General features: G+C 43.5%; 1 protein-coding gene across 4 annotated transcripts in view; it reads left to right on the forward strand.

Annotated features, from left to right (window-relative positions):
• Nucleotides 1-7,868, forward strand: part of ALKBH3 (alkB homolog 3, alpha-ketoglutaratedependent dioxygenase) — a 49,800-nt gene extending 41,932 nt beyond the window's left edge. For all 4 annotated transcript variants that reach the window (XM_031943744.1, XM_031943743.1, XM_031943745.1 and 1 more), the window contains 2 exons: nucleotides 4,300-4,398; nucleotides 5,169-7,868. In XM_031943744.1, the coding sequence (XP_031799604.1) occupies nucleotides 4,300-4,398; nucleotides 5,169-5,270 (201 nt within the window). In that variant the 3' untranslated portion in view covers nucleotides 5,271-7,868. The remainder of the gene's footprint in view (nucleotides 1-4,299; nucleotides 4,399-5,168) is intronic.
• Nucleotides 7,869-22,204: the final 14,336 nt, after the last annotated feature.

Here is a 22,204-nt window from a genome sequence, read left to right on the forward strand (position 1 = left end):
AATCCATCTAGTTGTGTTATTATCCAGGCCACATCTTGCCACCTTATCCACAAGAATAACATTTTACAAAAATTGAAGTCGAGTTGGTCCATAGCATTATCCATCCCTTGGTTTGGTTGTCATGTCTGGAAAGGAAACAAGCTTCGTATAGTGTGACCTGGTCTTGACAGAGCCAGAGTCCCTGTCACTCCTGCTCCCCATTCTAGATGTTCAGCTTCAATATAGAAATTTCCAGGAAATTAAAAATCAAGCTCGCTGATTTATGATTTATAGAGTTTACTTCGCTTCCCAATTTTGAAAATGAGGACATTTGCTATTCCCCAACTTTGTATTCTTTCCATTTTCCCATGTTCTTTCAGATGTTAATGACAGTGGCTCAACAGTCACACCTACCAGTTCTTTCGGGATCCAAGGCTTTAGTTCATTTGGGCTGGGTAACTTTAATTCTAAAGAGGCAAGTAGGTTTCTTCTTGTATTGTGTCCTTAGTTATCTTGGGCATCAGCTCTCTACCTTGGTAAGGGACAGGGAACAGCTGGGATCTGTGATTTCATGAACATGGGAAACTGCTCTCCTCCCTTCCCAGGGCAAGTTGGGGTCTTTGCTAATTAATAATCCTAGAGTTTCCTAGAGCTCTCCCTGCTACATCAGTCTGCCTCTTGTATATGGAGTTTAGACAAATAAATAAGACCAAGAACCATTTCCAAATGGTTAAGTTGTCAAAGGATATGAATAAACAATTCACAAATGAAGAATTATAAACTATTAACAATTTTTTATGATTGCCCTAATTCATAATATTGAAAACTTCTTTTTAAAAATAAACATGAAAACAAATCAAAACAATGTTAAGATTTTACTTCACAGCCAGCAAATTGATGAAAATAACAAAAGATAGAAATAATAAACATTGTAAAGGCTGAAGAGAAATAGATCTACCAATAATTGGCTGGTTGAGCTGTGCATGCAGTTTGGAATTATGGCTTAAAAAAAAAATAAGGGACTAAAAACGTCCATCAGAGATTCTGTTCCTAAGCATATACCTCAAGGAGGTCAGGGCAGCAAGCATTTATTACTATGTGTCAGATAGCTGAAGTTCTGAGAATAAATTATGGCTGGTCTGACTCCATGGAGGTTCCAAAAAGAGTTCACCAGGAGGAGAAGAGGTCCAAGTGATGGAGAGAGAGCAGATGAAGTCCAGAGTAAATCTTTAAAATGTAGGTTTCTGGAGGTGTTTGCTAATGGGAGAAGGATTGAAGGGCAGAAGGAGGGGCAGGTGGAGCTTGGTGGCAAAGTCTGGACAGCAAAGCAATAGGAATAGAAAGTATCGCATAGAAAAATATTTATGTGTTGCTTTTTTAAAATATTTTTATTAAATATTTCTCAATTACATTTTAAAAAATTTTCAGTTCCCAATTCTCTCCCTTCCCTCCTCTACCCTTTGAGAAAGCAAGCAATAGGATATTGGTTACAGATGTGAAGTCAGAGCACCACTTTTTTGTGGTAGCAAGAATCTTCAAAAGACAGGTTCCCTCCCATCTTTTGGGGAATGGCTAAACAAATTGGGATAGGTGAAAGGGAGGAAGCACTCTGCAGCATAAGAAACAGCAGAGAAGCCCCACAGAAGGAAAAACTGAACACATCCCATAAGTAGGTGACCATTCGTGACCCCATGGGAGACGCAAGGTCTGGGTGAACTCTTGAGGCACAGCCAGGGTGTTACTGAAATGGTGTTTTCTCTTTTTAAATTCTTTGTTCCATGGGGAGAGGAAAGGGACAATTGGAAATGGAGCTGATGTAAAAACAAGATAGTGGCAAAAATTTTAAAACACCCTCGTGAAAATCCATCAACAGAAATGGAACTGATTAAGCGGCTGCTGCTTTGTCAGTGCTGATTTTTTCCCTTCATGTGTGAAATTCTTCTTGGCTTTAAAAATTTCTTGTTTTATCCATGAGCATTTATGGTTCTCCTTCCTTGTTCTGCTGTGTGCTTCAAAGATACAAATAGCCAAAAAAAAAAAAAAAAAAAAGAAAGAAAAGGAGGAAGATTCATCCATCACCTAAAAATTAGTCCTCAATTGTTCTCCATGCTCCAGTTGCAGTTTCTGAACTTGATTTCCAGGTTGCCTGCTTTTTGCACACACCCCCATTCCTGTTTATTCAGTCTACTTGTTTACCAGTTACCATCCGCTAGCTTCCAGCTGCCTTGAACCTTGCTCCAGCAGTTTTCTTGTCTAAATCGAGCAGCCTTGGATTCCCCTAATCTCACAGATGACGCACTCAGCTTTTGCTAGCTTTTCTCCCATAAAACATAAATGTTGGTGTCTGACGTTGTTCTTTGCAGCCTCGTGTTGAGGAATAATCAGAGATAGGATCAGGCTGCCGTCAGGTAGAGTAACCTGCGCTACTTCTGGATGGCACATACGTCACATGGGGGTATTTAGGGACTAGTTAATCCCCGTCCAAGGTGAGAGGCATGCATTGTTCAGAGCCAATCAATAAATGAAAAAATTACTTCAGTCATCTGGATCACTTCTCTCTGTGTGATTTGTGGTTTTGCTTTCCAGAGCTACTCTTAAGAGAGTTAGGGGCCTGAAACTTGGGCTGTTTATTGAAATGTAATATTGTTTGGGTTTTGATTTTTCTGGGAGAAAGAATTATAAACAGTGAAGCAGACATTCAGGGTAGCCCCTTATATTCACAGCAGAGAAGCTTACAGACCAGGGACCTCCTAGATCAATCATTGACCTCCCCTGAAGCCCCGGGGACAAATAAAAGTTGCTTAATTCACCACCTCTTCACTTTCTGCTTCTGTGAAAAAGAAATAACACCACCTGCCTCTCACCATGCTATGTTGTGAAGTGTCTTAAAAATGACATACGTAGGTCTCCTTTGAGATCCTTGGAAGCAAGGAACAGTGTTAATACAAAGTATTTTCATTATGGGCTTCCAGGAGTTAGTGGTAGATTTCCAAGAGCTAGAACAGCTGATGTCACCTGGTTGTAGGCTGCACCCAGCTTTTTTGAGAGAGAGAGAAGGCAGGAGAAAGATCCTTTGGGACGTTGGACGAAAAAGAGAATTCTCAGTAGTTCAGATAACTTAAGAGAATTAGTTGTTGAATTTCTTTGTTGACTGTTAAAAGATGAAATGTCACCTACTGGTGTTCCATTGGACAGTTCATTTTCTTGAGTATGCTTTAATACCAAATGCAAAGAAATGATCACTCAATTCTTCAGGGCTTTAGGATTTGCAAAGCAATTATCTCACAACAGTCTGTTGGAGTAAATCTTTTTTTCTGGGGGGGGTGCTTTCTTTTTAAAATTTTTAAAAAAAAATATTATAGCTTTTTATTTACAAGATATATGCATCGGTAATTTTTCAGCATTGACAATTGCAAAATCTTTTGTTCCAACTTTTCCCCCTCCTTCTCCCCAACCCCCTCCCCCAGATGGCAGATAGAACAATACATGTTAAATATGTTAAAGTATAAATTAAATACAATATATGTATACATGTCCATACAGTTATTTTGCTGCACAAAAAGAATCAGACTCTGAAATATTGTACAATTAGCCTGTGAAGGAAATCCAAAATGCAGGCGGACAAAAATAGAGGGATTGGGAATTCTATGTAATGGTCATAGTCATCTCCCAGAGTTCTTTCGCTGGGTGTAGCTGGTTCAGTTCATTACTGCTCCATTGGAACTGATTTGGTTCATCTCATTGTTGAAGATGGCCACGTCCATCAGAATTGATCCTCATATAGTATTGTTGTTGAGGTATATAATGATCTCCTGGTCCTGCTCATTTCACTCAACATCAGTTCGTGTAAGTCTCTCCAGGCCTTTCTGAAATCATCCTGCTGGTCATTTCTTACAGAAAACAATATTCTATAACATTCATATACCACAATTTATTCAGCCATTCTCCAATTGAGGGGCATCCATTCAGTTTCCATGGAATAAGTCTTTACAGGGAGGCTTGGAGAGTGGTGATCTACTCAAGATCACACAACCCAGGCGGTAGAGCCTGGACTGAAATCCACAGTTGACTTTCTGACTCTCATTATAATGTAATTGAGCCTTGTTGGTTTTAGAGAGTTCCTATTTCATTGGAATTTGGTTTCTTAGGTTACAGTGGGCTCTGCTATAAAACTGTTACTTTTGGCCACCTTATGAAATAGCCATCGTGTCTACAGGATGGATGATGGATGGAACTTTTCTTTTGGCTTGCCGTCATTTGTGAGATCTGTCTTCTTGTCACACATGCAAATAACTTAATTCACTTAATGCTATTTCTCAGGAAGAGAATGGAGACTATACATATGTGGAAAAAGTAAAGATACCCTTGGATCATGGGACCTTGTTGATGATGGAAGGAGCCACACAAGCTGATTGGCAGGTAAGAATATGGAAGCAGTATCAGTAGCATCTCTTGTACAATTTCTCAGATGTTGCTTAGGACTGTGAATTTAGGAAGTGTCATAATTTCATAATGATTGAGGCATTAAATTGACATCACATCAAGCTTGATAATGCTTATTAATCACTGCCAATAGGTGGTTTTTTTTTGTTTTTGGCTGAGGCAGTTGGAGTTAAGTGACTTGCCCAGGGTCACACAGCTAGAAAGTGTTAAGTGTCTGAGGCCAGATTTGAACTCAGGTCGTCCTGACTATAGGGCTGGTGCTCTATGCACTGGGCCACCTAGCTGCCCCTGCCATTGAACCTGGCTTTAGTCAAAAGGTATTTCAGGCCAAGTTCTCCTTAAAGTGTCAGAGGGCTAGGAAATAAATGCTGGTTCATTTACCACTTAGGGGATAAATGTGTCACATTGCTTTTGGATTATGTTAAAAAGACTTGCTAGTTAGCATCCTTCATGTTGAGCTGGGGAGAATGGCAAGAAGTTGAGATGAAGAGTAATGCTTGGGGAAGGCGAGACTGTTTCAGTGCTAGAATGCTCTCATTTTGTGGTAGGGGAATATCAGAAGGTGGGGAGAGCATTTTTATGCAAGAGTTCATCATAATTATTAGTTTAAAACTTTTATTATATCCAATTTAGGGAGGTTAAAATAGCTGTATTCTGATTTCCTTGAAATTACCTTTAATGCAAATTTCTGTGTCTATAATTAGTTATAAGATATAGTTGTGAATAACTTGTCTGTTTCTCTTTAGCACCGGGTGCCCAAAGAGTACCATTCTAAGGAAGCAAGAGTGAACCTGACCTTTAGGACTGTTTTCTCTGAGCCCAGTGGGATGGATTCGAGAGTGACCTAAGAACCTTCGGAGAGAAGCTGTCCTTGGAATGGCCCCGCTCTTTGACATCAGGCATTCCAAGGTGGATGTGGACCTTGAGGGCTCCTAGTGAAATAGCTCTGTCGGAGAGGAAGAGCCTCGCTGGGGCCTTAGCAGAGAGTTCTGTTAAATGGCAGCAAGCACTTCATGTTTGGAATATGCTTTTTGTGGGAATAGTAATCCCCAGACACACCTCAGACTTGTGGGTTTGCTTTGGGCAGATTAAAATCTATTGTGGTTGTGCTCTCTGATTGGCTTTTCTTTTTGCTTCATCTGTATACAAGGACTGTGTACAAGGATGGGTTTGTGTCTCTGGGGGCAGACAGCACACGCTTCCCCCGTGACTTGAGAGAAGTTGAGATGTAAATATGTGTCACCATCTCTGGATTTCTCCTTGGTCAGACAGCTACAGAAATCCAAACAGAGCTGTTTTTCCTGGGCTGCTTTGAAGTTTGTCTTGACTTCTGTGCTATTGTCCTGGAAGGCTGTCTATGTAAAGCACACTTTGAAATGCACTGCCCTGCAGACTCTGCTCTAGCTAATCCCTCAAACCCAAGAACCTCAGGCAGCTGGTCCAGTTGGCCTACCCCCGTTGGGCAGTCAGCAGTACATGTTTAACACAGTGAAGAGAAGAATCATTTAGTGTGATGTAAGGAGAAGTAATAGGTTGAAATTCAGGCAAAATAGCAGAGCAAATATCCGGATAGTGACATCTGTTCCTCATAGATTAGTATCCCCTGGAGAGTTGCGGGAGTCATTTAAAGCCAAATCAGATAGAAACCTAGGGAACAGATATCATGCTGGGAGCTCTCCTTCCTGGGGCCTGCTGGGAATGAACTCGATTATCTAAGGATTTTTTTCTCCCTCAGATTTCAGTCACCCTATGACTAAGGCTCTTGAGGCCATTACGTCACTGAGGTTCCCAAAACAACATTGGGTTGCTGTCTCTTAGTGCATCATAAACACGTGCTTTTGTGAACAGGAGGTCAGGAGAGGTATGCAAGGATATTTCCAAACCAAGACTGGAAAATCTTTTAAGATAAAGAAAATTAGAGCACCAGCCCTGAAGTCGGGAAGGTCCGAGTTCAAATCTGGCCTCAGACACTTAACATTCCTAGCTGGGCAAGTCACTTAACCCCAATTGTCTCAGCAAAAACAAAAAATAAAAGGAAATTAATGAGAATGGAACAAGATTAAAGACTTGGCTGTTGTGGAAATAACCTCGTTGTTGAATTGTCTCCTGTTTATCCCATCTCCGTTCCATGGACTTGGATCTGTGATCCTGATGCCCAAGTGGATCACAGGGTGAAGAGGGTAGAGGATGTTTTATTGAAGGGCAGAATAGAATTCGTTGCTTGCTGAGTTGTATAGTTTTGCTTTTTGATAGGCTCTCACCATTATAGTGTCTGCTATTTTTTCCATTGGCTTTTATGGAGCACCTTTCCTCCAAGGAATTTGAGCATTTTATAATAAAACCTGTGCATTATCCTGACATTTTTGAGGGAGCTATGAATGCTCCCACGTCTCCCCCTCCTGCTTGTTGACAGACTAACCAACGTTATCGGAGCAACCCCTTTGGGCATGAGTTAGTGCCATTAGGAATCGCCTCTCTCATTCCCTTGGATGAACAGACTCTGGCCCCTTGGAGAAGACCCTTCCCATTGTGGAGTCATGACTTTGCATCTTTCGGGCTTCTCACCCGGATCCTGCTTCTGGTAGAGTGATCCCCTACTGGGCAATGTTGGTGAGCTCAGCCTCTCACCTGCAAGCCCAGGATGAGTCAGCAGTGGGAGGTGACCCTTCAGAGAAGACTCAGGCGATCTTCTGTGTCTTCAGAGAAGGCCAGTGTCCAGATGGAAGGAGGGCTTTGACCTTTTTTCTTTCTTAGAAGACAGCTGGAATTTTGCAGCCATTTATGGACACCATTTTTACTGATCTATTTCAGCTTTTGATTTTTCAGTAAGCCACTCCCCCCTCATGAGCCCCCTTCTTCTCCCCAAAAAGCAAAAACACCCAAACCAGCTACACAGTGCCCTATTTAGCTGTCATATAGAACAGTAAATGACAATCTGCGGTCCTTAGTCCATTTTCTGCAGAAAAGAAGGAATTGTTTTCCAACATCAGTCATCTGGAACTAATAATCATCGCATTGGATCTGCTCTGAATTTTTGTTTAATTGCATTATTGCAATCAGCGTACATATTGTTCTTCTGATTTTGCCCTGTTATTTCACCGTTTGTAATTTGCTTTGTTTCTCTGAATCCTTTATTTCCATTGGTCCTTGCTGCCAAATTGCATTCCACTACAAAGTTAGACTTTGTTTAGTCATTCCTCAGTCAGTGGGTACCCACTCTGGTCGTGGCTTTTTGCTACTGCAATAAATGCTGCTTTCGTAAACCTTCATTAAACACCTCTACGTGCTGGGTATTGTGCTGTGTGTGGGGATACAAAGAAAGTTTAAAAAAAAAAAAGATCCTACTCTCAGGAAACCAGTCTTAATGGAATAGTGTACAAACCGTTATGTATAAATAAGATATGTGAAGAATAAATTAAAGAGGAATAAAAGAGAAGGCATCTTTTTGTTGTTGTTGTTATAGCTTTTTATTTACAAAACATGCATGGGTAATTTTTCAAGGTAATGGGTAATTGACCCTTGCAAAACCTTCTGTTCCCAATTTTCCCCTCCTCCCCACTCCCTCCCCTAGATGACAGTCCAGTACATGTTAAAATGTATGTTAAATGAAGGCATTGTCTTTAAGGGGATCTAGAACATGGGATTTTAACGGGGGCCTAGAAAGCAGAGACGCAAGGGGAACAGAATTCTGAATGAAAGTGCCTGAAGACAAGAGATGGAGTGTCTGGTAGACACAGGGCACGGGGGAGGCAATAAGGTTTAGAAGGGCCCCGTGCAGACAGGATGTGTTGGAAGCTATTTACTGAATGAGGATTAACACAGTCAGACCTGGGCTTTTAGGAAGATCAGTATGATGGCTGAGGGAGGACAAACCTGAATGGGGAAAGATCAATGAGGGTGTCTTTGTAATGGGATGGGCAGGACCTGATACAGCGTGCCCATTACGGGACCCTGTGGAACATGCTTAAAGTCGAATCAACTAGACTTAGCAACAGATTGGATACGAGAATGATCAGAGGAGGAATCAACTAGACTAAGCAATAGATTGGATGCAGGAATGATCAGGGGAGAAATCAAGGACACCTCAAATCAATTAGACTTAGCAACAGATTGGATACGGAAATAATCAGGGGAGAAATCAACTCAGGGGTCCTCAAACTTTAAATAAGGGGCCGGTTCACTGTCCCTCAGACTGTTGGAGGGCTGGACTAGAGTAATAACAAACACTTTGTTTTGTGGGCCTTTAAATAAAGAAACTTCATAGCCCTGGGGGAGGGGGATAATCGTCCTCAGCTGCCGCATCTGGCCGGAGGGTCGTAGTTTGAGGACCCCCTGGTAGCAACAGATTGGATACGGGAATGATCAGGGGAGAAATCAAGAACACCTCGGTAGCAGGTGGTTGGTGCCCTGAACAGTAGCAGAGAAGTCAGGAAGAGGAGAGGGCAGGAATAAGAAGTGCAGTTTTGTACGGTAAATATTTGGGACCTTTCTTATTCTCCTTGACCCCTTAGGGTTTAGACACAGTTTTATATGACCGCGGATGACTGGCTAAAGAACTGTTTAAGGCAATAGTAAATGGGGAGGGAGGCTCCAAGTTTTTGGCAATTTTCTCAATAACTCCCAATTGTTTTTCACTATAGTTGGACTAATTTTTCAGCTCCTTGACTATCTTCCTCTATCTTCACAGAATTATTCTCATTAGAGTATTTCCCTCTTTTGTCACTTTTGCTAGTTTGGTGGGAGTGAGATGAATCCTTGGAATTTTAATTTACATTTCCTTTATTACTAGTGATTTGGAGCGTTTTTGTACAGTTGATGATCTGTATTTCTTTTGAAAATTGTATTCTTTGATTTGTCTACTGGAGGTTGGTTTTTAGCGTTCAGAATTTGTCCGTTCCCTGTAGGTTCTGGACGTCGGACTCATGATCAGAGGTCCTAGCATTTTGGCTTCAGAATGTATATAGAGATGAGCTAGTCTGGCCCCTTCATTTTGTAGATGAAGACGTTGATCTCTGGAGAGGTAAAGCTTAGTCATTACCTGACATTACAAGGACTGGGGAATGGGACAAGTGGGAGGACCAAAGTCACAGAGGAAGTGACCCAGCCGGAACTTGACTCCTGGCCTCTCACGCCAAGTCAGAAATCAATTCCAGTGCCTGTACTTCCAAATGGGCTGTCTTAGGAGAAAGTGATTTCCTGATCAGCGATTAAAGGGCATTTGGTAAAGCCCAGATTCACAGTTGACTATGGATCAGATTAGATGGTCCTTCCATCTCCCAGATCTAAAAACCTTTCCATTCATTCATTCATTCATGACTTAGTACTCTACATCCACAGAGCATGGAGCTTCCTTAAGCTTATTATAGCTTCTCTTAAGGTGATCTAAAGTTTCTTTTAAATTCCAAATCAACTCCCACAAAGAGGATTTGCATTTATTTGATAGATTGATTTCCTCTTTTGCTTGAGTTGATTTGGAATTTTTTTAAAAAGTGCACTGTAGAATTACCCTTCATTCAGAAGTTCGGTTAACACCGTTTGCAAGAAGGGCTGTTTTCCCCCTGCACTAAAGCAAATCATATTAAACTACGCAGTGGTTTAGGAGTGAAAGGGAAGACTACCAGGAAGGTAGGGAACTTTGGTAATTACCACCAACCAATCTCAGACACACATGTTAGTTAGTTGATGGGAGTCAGGTCTTCCTATTATTCTTGTAAAACAGGAGCTGAGCATGATGGTTACTGCCCCCTAGGCCCTGTTTCAGGGGAGGCTGAGGCTGGAGGATTTGCCACAGGGCCCACAAAGTCCAGCACCAGTATGGTGAACCCCTGGGGGTGAGGGGGCTTCTCCCACCTCCAACCTCCCAGCTGAGGTGTGTGGAACCGCTAGTGCAAGGAGGAACAGCCTGATCTTTCATCTTTCACCTCCTGCTGTGCTAGAACCTTGAGGGAAGAGGAAGGGGAAAGCCCAGAGTGGGATCAGACTTCCTTTTGCTAGGCAGATTTGACTTCCATCTCCTGCCGCATGGTCTCCTGCTTGATCTCCATCCTTTTTGGAGAGAAATAGTGAATCGGGGCCTCCCTTCTGATTATCTGAGCCTGTCCCTGTCTCCAGGCCCATCTCCAGCCTCCTCTAGGAAGAGGGGTGGTTGATGAACATTGTCACTCCCACTCATCCTCTCCACATCCCATTGATTCCAAAACCCTGTAGAGCATCATGCAGATCCCATTGCCCATCCCAAAATTCCAGCTAAATCCCCCCAAGCCCTTCCCCTGCCTGTTCCATATATAACAAGCTTTCCTTTGTCCTAAATCCTCTCCCACTTCTTCCATCTTTTAGCTCTTACAGGCTCCCCCTGATGACACAAACAGCCGATCGTCCTTTCCACAACTGGCCACATCTGTCATTCTCCTGTTGGGAGGCTTCTTGTTCTCCATTGCCACTTCTAGATTCTCCCCCTACATCCAGCACTCATTCATTTCTCCTCCTTTGAAGTCCATGCCGTTTATATCTAGCACTCAAAAAATCCTGCTCGTCTACAGATTTCCAGGTCACTTAGTTTCCTTTCTCAATGAGTTCAATAAACAGTTCACAACTTTTCTCTCGTCCCCAGTTCTTGCCCTCCTACAAGGGGCCTTCAGACATACATATTGATTCTTTCTCAAATACCTCTCACTTCTTCCCTTCTCCCATTGACTGCCTTTACATGTGCTGCTGAATGAAGGCAGAGAAAAATGACAATTATTCTGATAGGGTCCACTACAGATTTACGTTACTTGGCCATGACTGGGCCCTCGCTGCTGCTAGGCAATCCTACTCCACCTTCCTTATCAATTCACTGTTCTCTTTCAAGCAGCTCTTTCCAGCTTTAATTTCTCCTCAAATCTTCCATGATTCTCCCCTCAGTCCTGTCAGCTGAGAACCTTGACATATTTTACAGAAAAATCTACTGAGAACTCCTCCTTCCTCCCTTCTCATCTCTTATCACTCAGCTACCATCTGCCACTATCTTCTCTTACACTCCTGTCTCACATTAAGAAGTGACCTTCCTCCTTCCCAAGATTAACTCCTTTGCCTGCACAAATAATCTCATTCTGTCTCCTCCAACAAATCACGCCTCGATCTTGTCCGCTCTTTTACTTCAGTCTCTCCCTCTCTGCTGCTTCATTCATTTATAAGTTGCTACAGCTTACAAACATGCTCATGTCTCTCCTAACCCCAGAAGACCCTCACTTGATTCTTCCATCACAGCTAGTGATTGTTCTATATCTCTTCTGCCTTTTGTAGTTAATGCACCTGTGTAGATCATACTATCTATTTTTTTCCTTTTTTCTTTTTCTTTATTTAATAGCCTTTTATTTACAGGTTATATGTATGGGTAACTTTACAGCATTGACAATTGCCAAACCTCTTGTTCCAATTTTCCCCTTTTTCCTCCACCCCCTCCCCCAGATGGCAGGATGACCAGTAGATGTTAAATATATTAAAATATAAATTAGATACACAATAAGTATACATGACCAAACCGTTATTTTGATGTATAAAAAGAATCGGACTCTGAAATATTGTACAATTAGCCTGTGAAGGAAATCCAAAAGGCAGGTGGGCAAAAATATAAGGATTGGAAATTCAATGTAATGGTTTTTAGTCATCTCCCAGAGTTCTTTCTCTGGGCATAGCTGGTTCAGTTCATTACTGCTCCATTGGAAATGATTTGGTTGATCTCATTGCTGAGGATGGCCTGGTCCATCAGAACTGGTCATCATATAGTATTGTTGTTGAAGTATATAATGATCTCCTGGTCCTGCTCATTTCATTCAGCATCACTTCGTGTAAGTCTCTCCAGGCCTTTCTGAAATCATCCTGCTGGTCATTTCTAACAGAACAATAATATTCCATAATATTCATATACCACAATTTGTTCAGCTATTCTCCAATTGATGGGCATCCACTCAGTTTCCAGTTTCTGGCCACTACAAAAAGGGCTGCCACAAACATTCGTGCACATACAGGTCTTTTTCCCTTCTTTATGTAGATCACAATATCTAACCAGAGTTCTGCCCTGTCTCCTTTCCCTCTCAGTTAAATTCTCTCTAAGACGCCTTTTCCCATCCCTCTTAGTTTTAGTGCCCTTTCTCTCTTATTTCCTATTTATCCTGTATTAACTTGTTTGTAATAATTGTTTGCTCATTGTCTCTTCCTTTGTCCGCCCCATTAGATTGTGAGGTCCTAAAAAATAGAGATTATCTTTTTTTCTTTTTGCATCCCTAGCTCTTTGCAAACTGGAACTGGAACTTAGTAGGTGCTTAATAAATGTTTACCGACTGATCTTTATTGAACCAATTCCTAATATAGCTTGGAAATGAGACAGACAGCAAGACTTGCTGCAAAAAGTTTTTTCTCCCTGTTACCTTTTCCATTCTAGTTTTAGCCCATTGATTTTATTTGTACAAAAACTTTCTTCACATTATTTTCAATAAATCTGCCCCTTGATTAGGTTGTTCATTTTATTTTCTAATTTTAAGTTGTTCATTTCATTTTCTGTGATTCTATCTCTTAATTCTTCATGATTGTCTTCCCTCTTCCTAGATCTGGAACCCCATTTCTTATTCCTTTTAAGCTCCACTTTTTCCCAGCCAACTTTTTGGCGGGTCCACTCTGAGCAATGTTTGCCAAATTTTCATTGTTCTTCACTTACCAGAACATGCAAGAATCTCCTTGTACCTTCCATTCCCCACCATCTAGACATCAGTTTATGTTACAGGTGTTAGGTATTCCTTTACCAGTTACCTGAGGAAACCTGGGTCCTCTATCCCTGAATCCATCTTCAAACCCCACTGTGTCATCATTCAATTCAGTCAGAATTTGCTAAATGTCATTCATTTAACAAAATGTAATAATCTGCAAAGTCCTCTGCTAGTTGCTGAGGAGACAGAGATGAACAAGATAGTCTCTTAACCTCAGAGAGCTTGCGTTCTACTGGTGGACATGATGGACTCACTGGGAAATAATGACATGGCTCCTATTATTTGCTTCTAGTTCCTTCCAGCGACAGATACGTCCACTGTTACTGAAGTCAAGGGGGGTTCTGCCATCCTGAACTGCTTCTCATCAGCTGGTACTTATTAAGAATCTTCCTGTGCTGTGTTCCTGGAGCTGGCACGAGGCTGCCCTTTGTGTTCCACATCCTGACATCCTGGTTCACTGAGGGAATAAATGATTTCTTGGACCAACTCTGGAAGGAGCAGCTTGTAACTTGGGAGGCAGCGGATGAGGGATGATTTGGAGAAAGTTATGAGAAATGATAGACCTCCCGGCAGTTAAGAATGCCCTCCTGACTTCTCGGCAGCTTTCATTTGGCCACAGCGCCTCTGCTTTGCCTTTTCTGGTCATAAACTCTTAGAGTGTAGAATTGGAAACTTTGGTCGCTTTATTTTTCTCTTGTGAAGCCTAAAGTTTCCATAGCGATGTGTTTTATTTGTTTAAATCTTCACTTTTTCATGGTTTCATCAACACCCTCCTCCCCAGAACTGACCCATTCTCGGTAATTATGCTTTTTTCTTTTAATTTAAGCTCTGTAGTTTTTGGAGGAGTTTCCCATCTGTCACCTTGCCGCTGCCGCATGAAGCCAGCCTCTGCTTATCTAAGGGGAGTCACTCAGATGCCCATCGATTGCACCTGTTTTTGGTTCTGGACCATGTTCTAAAAACCCATTGGAAAGGGCCTGTGATGGGGAAAACAGGAAAAGGGAGAGCCACAGAGGGCACAGAGGGCGGAGAGGGGGGACAATCATGGAGGAAATAGATACCACAGAACAGCACCACCCTTTAAAGCATGAGCCTCAAACATTACCTGTGTGGCTTCCCGTTTCCTCGTTGGGAGAGTGGGATGATAAGACCTATGGCCTTTAGTTCACAGCTTGTGGGGGAGGAGGCAGGGAATGAGATTGTGAACTGTGCTTGGCAATCCTTGAAGTGATTGATCTGCCTCTGGAAGGGACCTCGGGGGTCATAAAGTCCACCTCTTCCCCCTTTTCCATCTTCCTGAGTTCAAATCCAGCCTGGACAAATCACTCACCCTGTTTGCCTCAGTTTCTCATCTGTAAAATGGACTGGAGAGGAAATTGCAAGGATCTCTGAGAAAGCCCCAAATGGGGTCACAGAGTGACTGAAATAACTGAATAATGATATCACACAGTAATTCTCAGTGTGGGACTTGAACCTAGGTTCTTGGATTCCAAATCGGAAGCATCATATTTATATAATACGTACCTAGAGACCTATCTACTATTCAATTCAGTTTTGTTTTGTTTTGTTGGTGTGTGTATTTATCAATTAACAAACATTTTTCTCTCTCGTGTGCAACTACCCCCAAGGAAGGGAAGCAAAATCCTTGTAGCAAATCTGCCTTAAGCCGACCAATGCCTTCACTGGCCATACCCCAAATGTCTGGCTCACTCTGCATCTGTAGTCCTGACGTCTCTGTCGGAAAGTGGGCAGTGTGCCTCACTATTGGTTCTCTGGAATTGTGGTTACATCTGTTTACTGTTCAGGAAGCTTCCTGGGCCCCCATTGCCTCGGCAGGTTGACCCCGATGGAAGTCTATTAGCCAAGTGTATCTTTTGGAAGAACGGGGAGAGAGCCCCCAAAGTCAGGCTCAGACTCGTTCTGGTTCTCCCCGTCTCCTTGTTGGAGCAGGAGGCTTGAGTCCAGATTGGGTCCATCTCTTCCTAAGTTAACCCCCTGACATCCTATTCTCCATCAGTGACCCCCAGAGTGCGGGAACATTACCAGCCGCCTTCCTACTCTTCCCTGCCAAGATGGCAGCTGGGAGAAGAAGGAATCGTTCTCTGTTCAGGAGCCATCCATCGTTAGCAGGAAACGGCCATCTCCTCCTTGCCTAATGAGCGGCTGAGGGACCGTAGAGTGGGGTTTTCTGTGCTTTTTGTGCTATCGTCTCTTATGTCTGTTTTCTGCCTGTCCCCAATCTCTAACTCGATCAGAGGAGGAGCCATGGATGACTTAAGCTTTGTATCTTTTATAATTATACCGAGTCCATCCCTCCATCCACTGGGTTTGAGCCAACCGAAGTTATCAATTCAACTCCTCCCTAGGAGCAGGGGATGGAGTACAGGCTAAAGCCCTCTTTCGATCTGATTGGAAGGGGGGCAGGCCAGCCTAAGGCAGAGAACACTGGACTTGGAAGCTTCAGCCAGATTCCCGGCCTTGCCATTTTAAAGTATGTCTTCTTGGGTAACCACGGAGCTCTCAGTCTCTGTCTCCTTCCGTCCAAGAAGGGGGTAATAATAGTCTCAGTGTCCACATTATAGGATTGTGAGGAAAGCACTTTGTGAAACCTAAATGCCATAGGAATGTAAGTTTGCTTCTAATTTATTGGTGGTTTTGGGGTCCAAATGGGTGATTTTCAGCAACGTCTAGAGTTCCTGGTGTGTTAACTCCTTCCATTGTTGTAGAGCTGTAATGTGTCATCCCAGAGAGCAGACTGAGGGATTAAGTGATTGCCCAGGAGCACACAGCTCGGATGGGAGACAGGCCTGAATCCAGACCCTCCCACCTCCCTCACCACCCTGACTAGCCCACCTTGCAGCCTGCTGTGGTTGAGGAAACTTGTGTTAATTGTGATGATCACTGTGGCTAAGCAGGCCAAAAGAGAAGGGCAGGAAAGCTGAGAGGAGAGCTCTCATTCCAAGAGAGCCCGACTAGCTGAAGCAGGAGGCATCCTCATCAGGGAAGAGTCGGGGACGTGGCCTGTGCCAGGGAGTCAAGACATTGATGCCGCCGCCTCCCCCCAGACTGTGAAGGAGACAGTCCAGGGCCTGGGACCCAATGATGGCAGCCTCTGACAGCCCAGCAAAGGAAGGTCCCACCTAAGTCCTTGACCTTGGCAACGGTTCAACTTCAGAAATAGCCAAGGTTTTCTGAGCCAAAAGGACATTAAGAAAAATAGACTCCATTTGCTTTCCTCCTGTACCCTAATGACCTTGGAACCTTTCTTTCTCCCTTGTAGCTGAAACCTCCTAGTTTTTTATTTATCTCTTCCCTCAAATGTGAGCTCCTTGAGAGCAGAGACTGGCCTTTGTCTTTCTATTTGCATAGAAAATTTGCTTTTCAGAGGGCTTCATATGTAGGAAAAGCATCACAAATGCTTTTCCTGTTGGTTTCTATATTTGTGCAATATTGGGAAGAATTGGGAGGTAAGCCGGGCTCTGAATATAGCAGGATCATGAGACCATCCAGACTGTGAAAATGGGAATAAAGGTGGAGAACTAGGTAAGGTATTGGTGGAGGGAGGAGGGGGCAGGGAAGGGCAGTGAGTCCGGGAGTCTGGTGGAACTGAGGGTTTTTGGAGAGGGATATCAGGAGATGAAAGGTTGCTGGGTAAGAGTTTGGTGGGTAGAAGGGCGAGTAATTTAACCTCTCATTGCCCCAAGCTATTCTCCAAGAGTACAAATCTCTAAGGAGCCCTGATCTGTACAGGAGAGGGGAGCTTTCAAATAAAGGAGTTCCCAGATAAGTCAGGACTTCATTCATTCTATGTCTCTGTCTCTCTCTGTCTCTCTGACTCCGTCTCTTTCTCTCTCTCTCTGTCTCTGTCTCTCTGTCCCTGTCTCTGTCTCTGTCTCTCTGTTTCTCTCTCTCTCTCTCTCTCTCTCTCTCTCTCTCTCTCTCTCTGTCTCACACACACACACACACACACACACGTGTCTCCTTTGATGAATCTTCTTCCAGCTTATATCCCCTAACTATGGGTGCCCCCCCCAGGTTCTCACTTTGGGCTTCTCCCTCCCCCCTCCTCACTAACTCCCTTGCTGATCTCACCACCTCGATGCAGATGATTCTCAGCTCTGTCCACCCAGTCCATTTTATCGGAATGCCCATTTTATTGTTCATTCATCTCAGCTACTTCAAGTCATTTCATTCTTATTTTTTGTGACCCCTTTTGGGGTTTTCTTGGCAGAGATCCTGGAGTGATTTGCCATTTCCTTCTCCAGCTCATTTTATAGATGAGAAAACTGAGGCAAAGTTAAGTGACTTGTCTGGGAGTCACACAGGTAGTGTCTAATGCCCAATTTGAACTCAGAAACATGAGCCTGGCATCCACTGTGTTACCTAGCTGCCCCTGCCAGTGGCTAATTAGACATTTCAACTTATAGACATCTTCTATTTTAAATTTAATTTTTTTTCACTTACAGGTAAAATAATTTTTAATATTCATTTTTCCCTTCTCTGGCTCCCTAGACCTTGGCACAGGGCCTGGCATCTTAGCAAATGCTTTCTGTATTCACCTTCCACACAGGGAGGGGCAAAGGGTTCATTGGCTCACCCCCCAAAAGCCTGCATCCATGATTTGAAGGGATGAAGAAATTTAACTGGAGCAGGATGCAGGACCTGTAAATATATTTGCTGATCTCGGGTTTGGGGGCAGGTTCTCAGGCAATTCTTGCCAAGGCACAAGCCAGGGGGGCCACAGAGAGCTCAGACCCAAGACTCCATGGAAGAAAAATGGCTTTGATCTCTGCCAAATTGGGATCCAAATAAAAATATTTCTGCTCCCAAATAGCACTCCCTGGGGTTTTTTCCCTTAGGAAAACCCCCCCTCTGGAATGGTCTATAAATTCAGCTGGAGCAGCATCTTCCCTAGAATGTGAGCAAGTTCAAGGGCCAGTCCAAGCAATCTGGTCTGAGAGGCTCTTGGCCTGGGATGATAGGGAAGTCTGGGAAGAAATGAGCCTAGGGATTTTTCAATTAAACTTATACAATAAAAGCTCCTGTTATCTGCTCCAATGCATTAAGCATTTATTAAGCACCTGCTGTGTGACAAGCACTGATCTAGGTGCTATTGCCAAGGTTACAAAGACAAAAGGAAAAAATCGCTACCTGCAAGAAGTGAGGAACTTTTTTCTAGAGTGTTTAAAAATTTGGATTAGATTCGGTCCCTGCAGTCACAGAGTTTATAGACTAGTTGGGAGGAAATAAAATCTAACATTTTAGATAGAGCCTCCTATGTGCCAAGTGCTGTGCTTAGTACCTTCCTATTATTCTCTTCCAACAATAATCCTGGGAGATAGGTGCAGTTTATAAACTAGCTGGGAGACAGAAAGATAGAGACAGAGAGAGAGAGAGAGAGAGAGAGAGAGAGAGAGAGAGAGAAGAGAGAGAGACAGAGAGAAAGACAGAGAGGAGAGAGAGACAGAGAGACAGAGAGACAGAGAGAGAGACAGACACCCCTCCTCCCCCAGGGACGTTTCCCAGGGCTTGTGTAGGCATGACTGGGCCAGGGAGAGGAATCTTCTCAGCAGCTGCTGGGACGTGGGGATCTATCACACGATCAGTGAAGGGTCCTGTGTGGAAGGCTTCTTCTGGGCCAGCTCGGGCTGGGAGCACAAAGCTCCCAGGGAGCTCCCCTTCTGGGGAGGCCAGACGCCGGGGCCCTGACCCCTTGGAGGTGCCTTGGTCTGTCTCCGAGTCTCGCGGTGTTTGCCGCCCTGATGCCCTTCCCAGAAGCCCAGGCCCTATTGAGTCTATGACTGGGGACAGGAGTAAGAGGCGGGGGGAAGCAGTCCTGATGAGCCGCCCTGGAGGAGAGATGGGGGCTTGGGCTCTGGGCTGGCAAGGGCTCCAGCAGGCAGCTGGGCCCGGCAGGAAGTGGCAGAGCATCTGCTGGGCACCTTCTCTTGAGGTCCAGGTGGCCAGTATAATGGTAGGAGGAGAATGGCCGGTGAGAAGAATACCTTGAGATAAAGGTGCACTGAATGTTTGTGGCAGCCCTTTTTGTAGTGGCTAAAAACTGGAAACTGAATGGATGTCCATCAGTTGGAGAATGGCTGAATAAATTGTGGTATATGAATATTATGGAATATTACTGCTCTGTAAGAAATGACCAACAGGATGATTTCAGAAAGGCCTGGAGAGACTTACACGAACTGATGCTGAGTGAAATGAGCAGGACCAGGAGATCATTATATACTTCAACAACAATACTAGATGATGACCAGTTCTGATGGACCAGGCCATCCTCAGCAATGAGATCAACCAAATCATTTCCAAAGGAGCAGTGATGAACTGAACCAGCTACGCCCAGAGAAAGAACTCTAGGAGATGACTAAGAACCATTACATTGAATTCCCAATCCCCATATTTTTGCCCACCTGCATTTTTGATTTCCTTCACAAGCTGGATTGTACAATATTTCAGAGTCCGATTCTTTTTGTACAGCAAAATAACGTTTTGGTCAGGTGTACTTATTGTGTATCTAATTTATATTTTAATATATTTAACATCTACTGGTCATCCTGCCATCTAGGGGAGGGGGTGGGGGGGTAAGAGGTGAAAAATTGGAACAAGAGGTTTGGCAATTGTTAATGCTGTAAAGTTACCCATGCATATATCCTGTAAATAAAAGGCTATTAAGTTTAAAAAAAAAAAAAGAGATAAAGGTGCACTGTTGCTGAGTGGAGAGAGTGTTCCACCTGGGATCAGGAGGAGGGGACCCCTAGCCCTCCTCAGACATGTGCTATCTGAGCAAATCATTGATCTGCTTTGAGCCTCAGTTTTTTCATCTACAAAATGGCCATAATAACAACATCTGCCTCCTGGAGTGGTAAGGCTCACATGTTCTCTCCATTAGAATGTGAGCTCCAGAACTCCCAATCCCTCTATTTTTGTCCACCTGCATTTCTGATTTCCTTCTCAGGTTAATTTTACCTTATTTCAAAGTTTGATTCTTCTTGTGCAGCAAAATAACTGTATGGAGATGTATACATATATTGTATTTAACTTATACTTTAACATATTTAACATGTCTTGGTCAACCTGCCATCGAGGGGAGAGGGTGGGGGGAAGGAGGGAAAAGTTGGAACAAAAGGTTTTGCAATTGTCAATGCTGAAAAATTACCCATGAATATATCTTGTAAATAAAAAGCTATTAAAAAAAAAAAAGAATGTGAGCTCCTTGAGAGCAGGGGCAGGGTTTGGGGATTTTTTGTCTTGGGTTTTTTTTTTTTTTACCATTCTTTGTACCCCAACAATTTCCACACAGTGAAATGCAGTGCTCAGAACACAGTAAGTACTAAATCAATGTTGGCAGATTATTTGATTGATTGAAATGAGATAACCTATTGCAAGTATTTCACAAATCTTAAAAGCGGCTCCACAAATGTTTGTGCTTTTTAGCCGTTGTATGAATGTCTTTCATTATCGTTGCCACTTCGGGTGATGTACGAGGCCCTCTGTCCCATGACGCTTCTCTAAGGCCTCTTCGGTCGGAGCCAGTCGGGGACATGGAATCGATGGCTCCAGGAGGCACGGTCAGAATGGAAAATCCATGAGTCTGGGACATGTCTTGTTAAGATCAGCTGCATTTGCAGGTCCTTCTGGGAGAGCTGACGGACCAGGCTGAGGAGGACACTCAGATGAGAAACTGCCAGAGCGCTCCCAGTGGAATCCCAGATACCCCCAACTGGGCCCCCAAACCTAAAGGACCTACTAAAACCCAAGATTTCGTATTCTGATTTCTCCAACTCTTCCCTCACTGAATTCGGTCATCTGACAAATCCTAGTTGGAATGAGTAATGAGTGAGTTCCCAGAAGAGTATTGCCGGAGTCATGTTACATTTTCCCTTTTTTCCTCTGGCTGTGGTTTTCCATATCCTTGAAGACCATTTAAAGGATGCTGCAGGACCTCTTTCTTTCCCCTTCCAAGCTGAGTTCTGTCTTTCTTTCCCCTTTCAGACTGAGTTCTATTCTCTTTCTTTCCCCTTCCAGACTGAGTTCAGTTCTCTTTCTTTCCCCTTCCAAGCTGAGTTCTGTTCGGGTTCGGGACCGAGTACAGTTCCCTTACAGAGAATTTATCCCACACCTGCTGGGCACTCCTTGCTCTCCCAGAGCAGAGGGTGGGCAGTCTCTGTGCTCAAGCTGCTTCGAAATCTAATTTGGGAACCGAGACATAAACACACAGAACAGCAGATGATTAATTGCCAGAATGATAAGTATGGACAATAAAAGGCAAGCACGTGAGGTGGGGTGGCCAGAGAAGGCGGCTGGAGATGGAGTGGAAAGGATGGCTCTATTTTACAGTACTATGGAAGGCATCTCAGGCCGGGGAAAGCTAAGCAAAGGGACCGAGGTGGAAAGAAGCCTGGCACCTTGGGGAGACTGTGAGAAGACTAGCACAGAAATAGAATGATGATTGCTCAAACTGTATGGCTCCTTTGGGCTTGCCAAGCACTTTACACAAATTATCTCATTTGATACAAAAAATAATCCCAAAGTCACACAACTCGTATGTATCTGAGACAGGATTTGAACTCAGATTTCCCTGTTTTCAAGTCAAGCATTCCCATTCATTATTCTGTCCTGCCTCCTCAGATAAAGTTGTACAAAGAAGGTGAAACCAGACTGTAGAAATGATTAAAAGGGAGCCATTGAAGGGTTATGAGCAGGAGAGTGTCAAGAAAACTATATTTTAGGAAGATGGAACTAACAGTTGTTTGCAGGATGGATCGGAGACAGGAAGCAACAGGAGGCAGGTGGCTACGGCAATAAGCCGAGCCAGGGGCTTAGGGGAGCAGTGGGGTATGATGGAAGGAAGACTGGATTTGGGGTCAGAAGATCTGGGTTTGAATCTGGAGAAGCTTGAATCCTTCCTATCTGTGACATGGGGCAATGAACATTATCTCTCCAGACCATGGTTCCCTTTTTGTGACATAGTTTTCTTTGCTTTCTCCTCCATGGCTGACTTCTTCAATCTCTGCTGGGTTCTCACA

The sequence above is a fragment of the Sarcophilus harrisii genome, chromosome 6 (assembly GCF_902635505.1).
Source record: "Sarcophilus harrisii chromosome 6, mSarHar1.11, whole genome shotgun sequence".
In the NCBI taxonomy this organism is placed as follows: domain Eukaryota; kingdom Metazoa; phylum Chordata; class Mammalia; order Dasyuromorphia; family Dasyuridae; genus Sarcophilus; species Sarcophilus harrisii.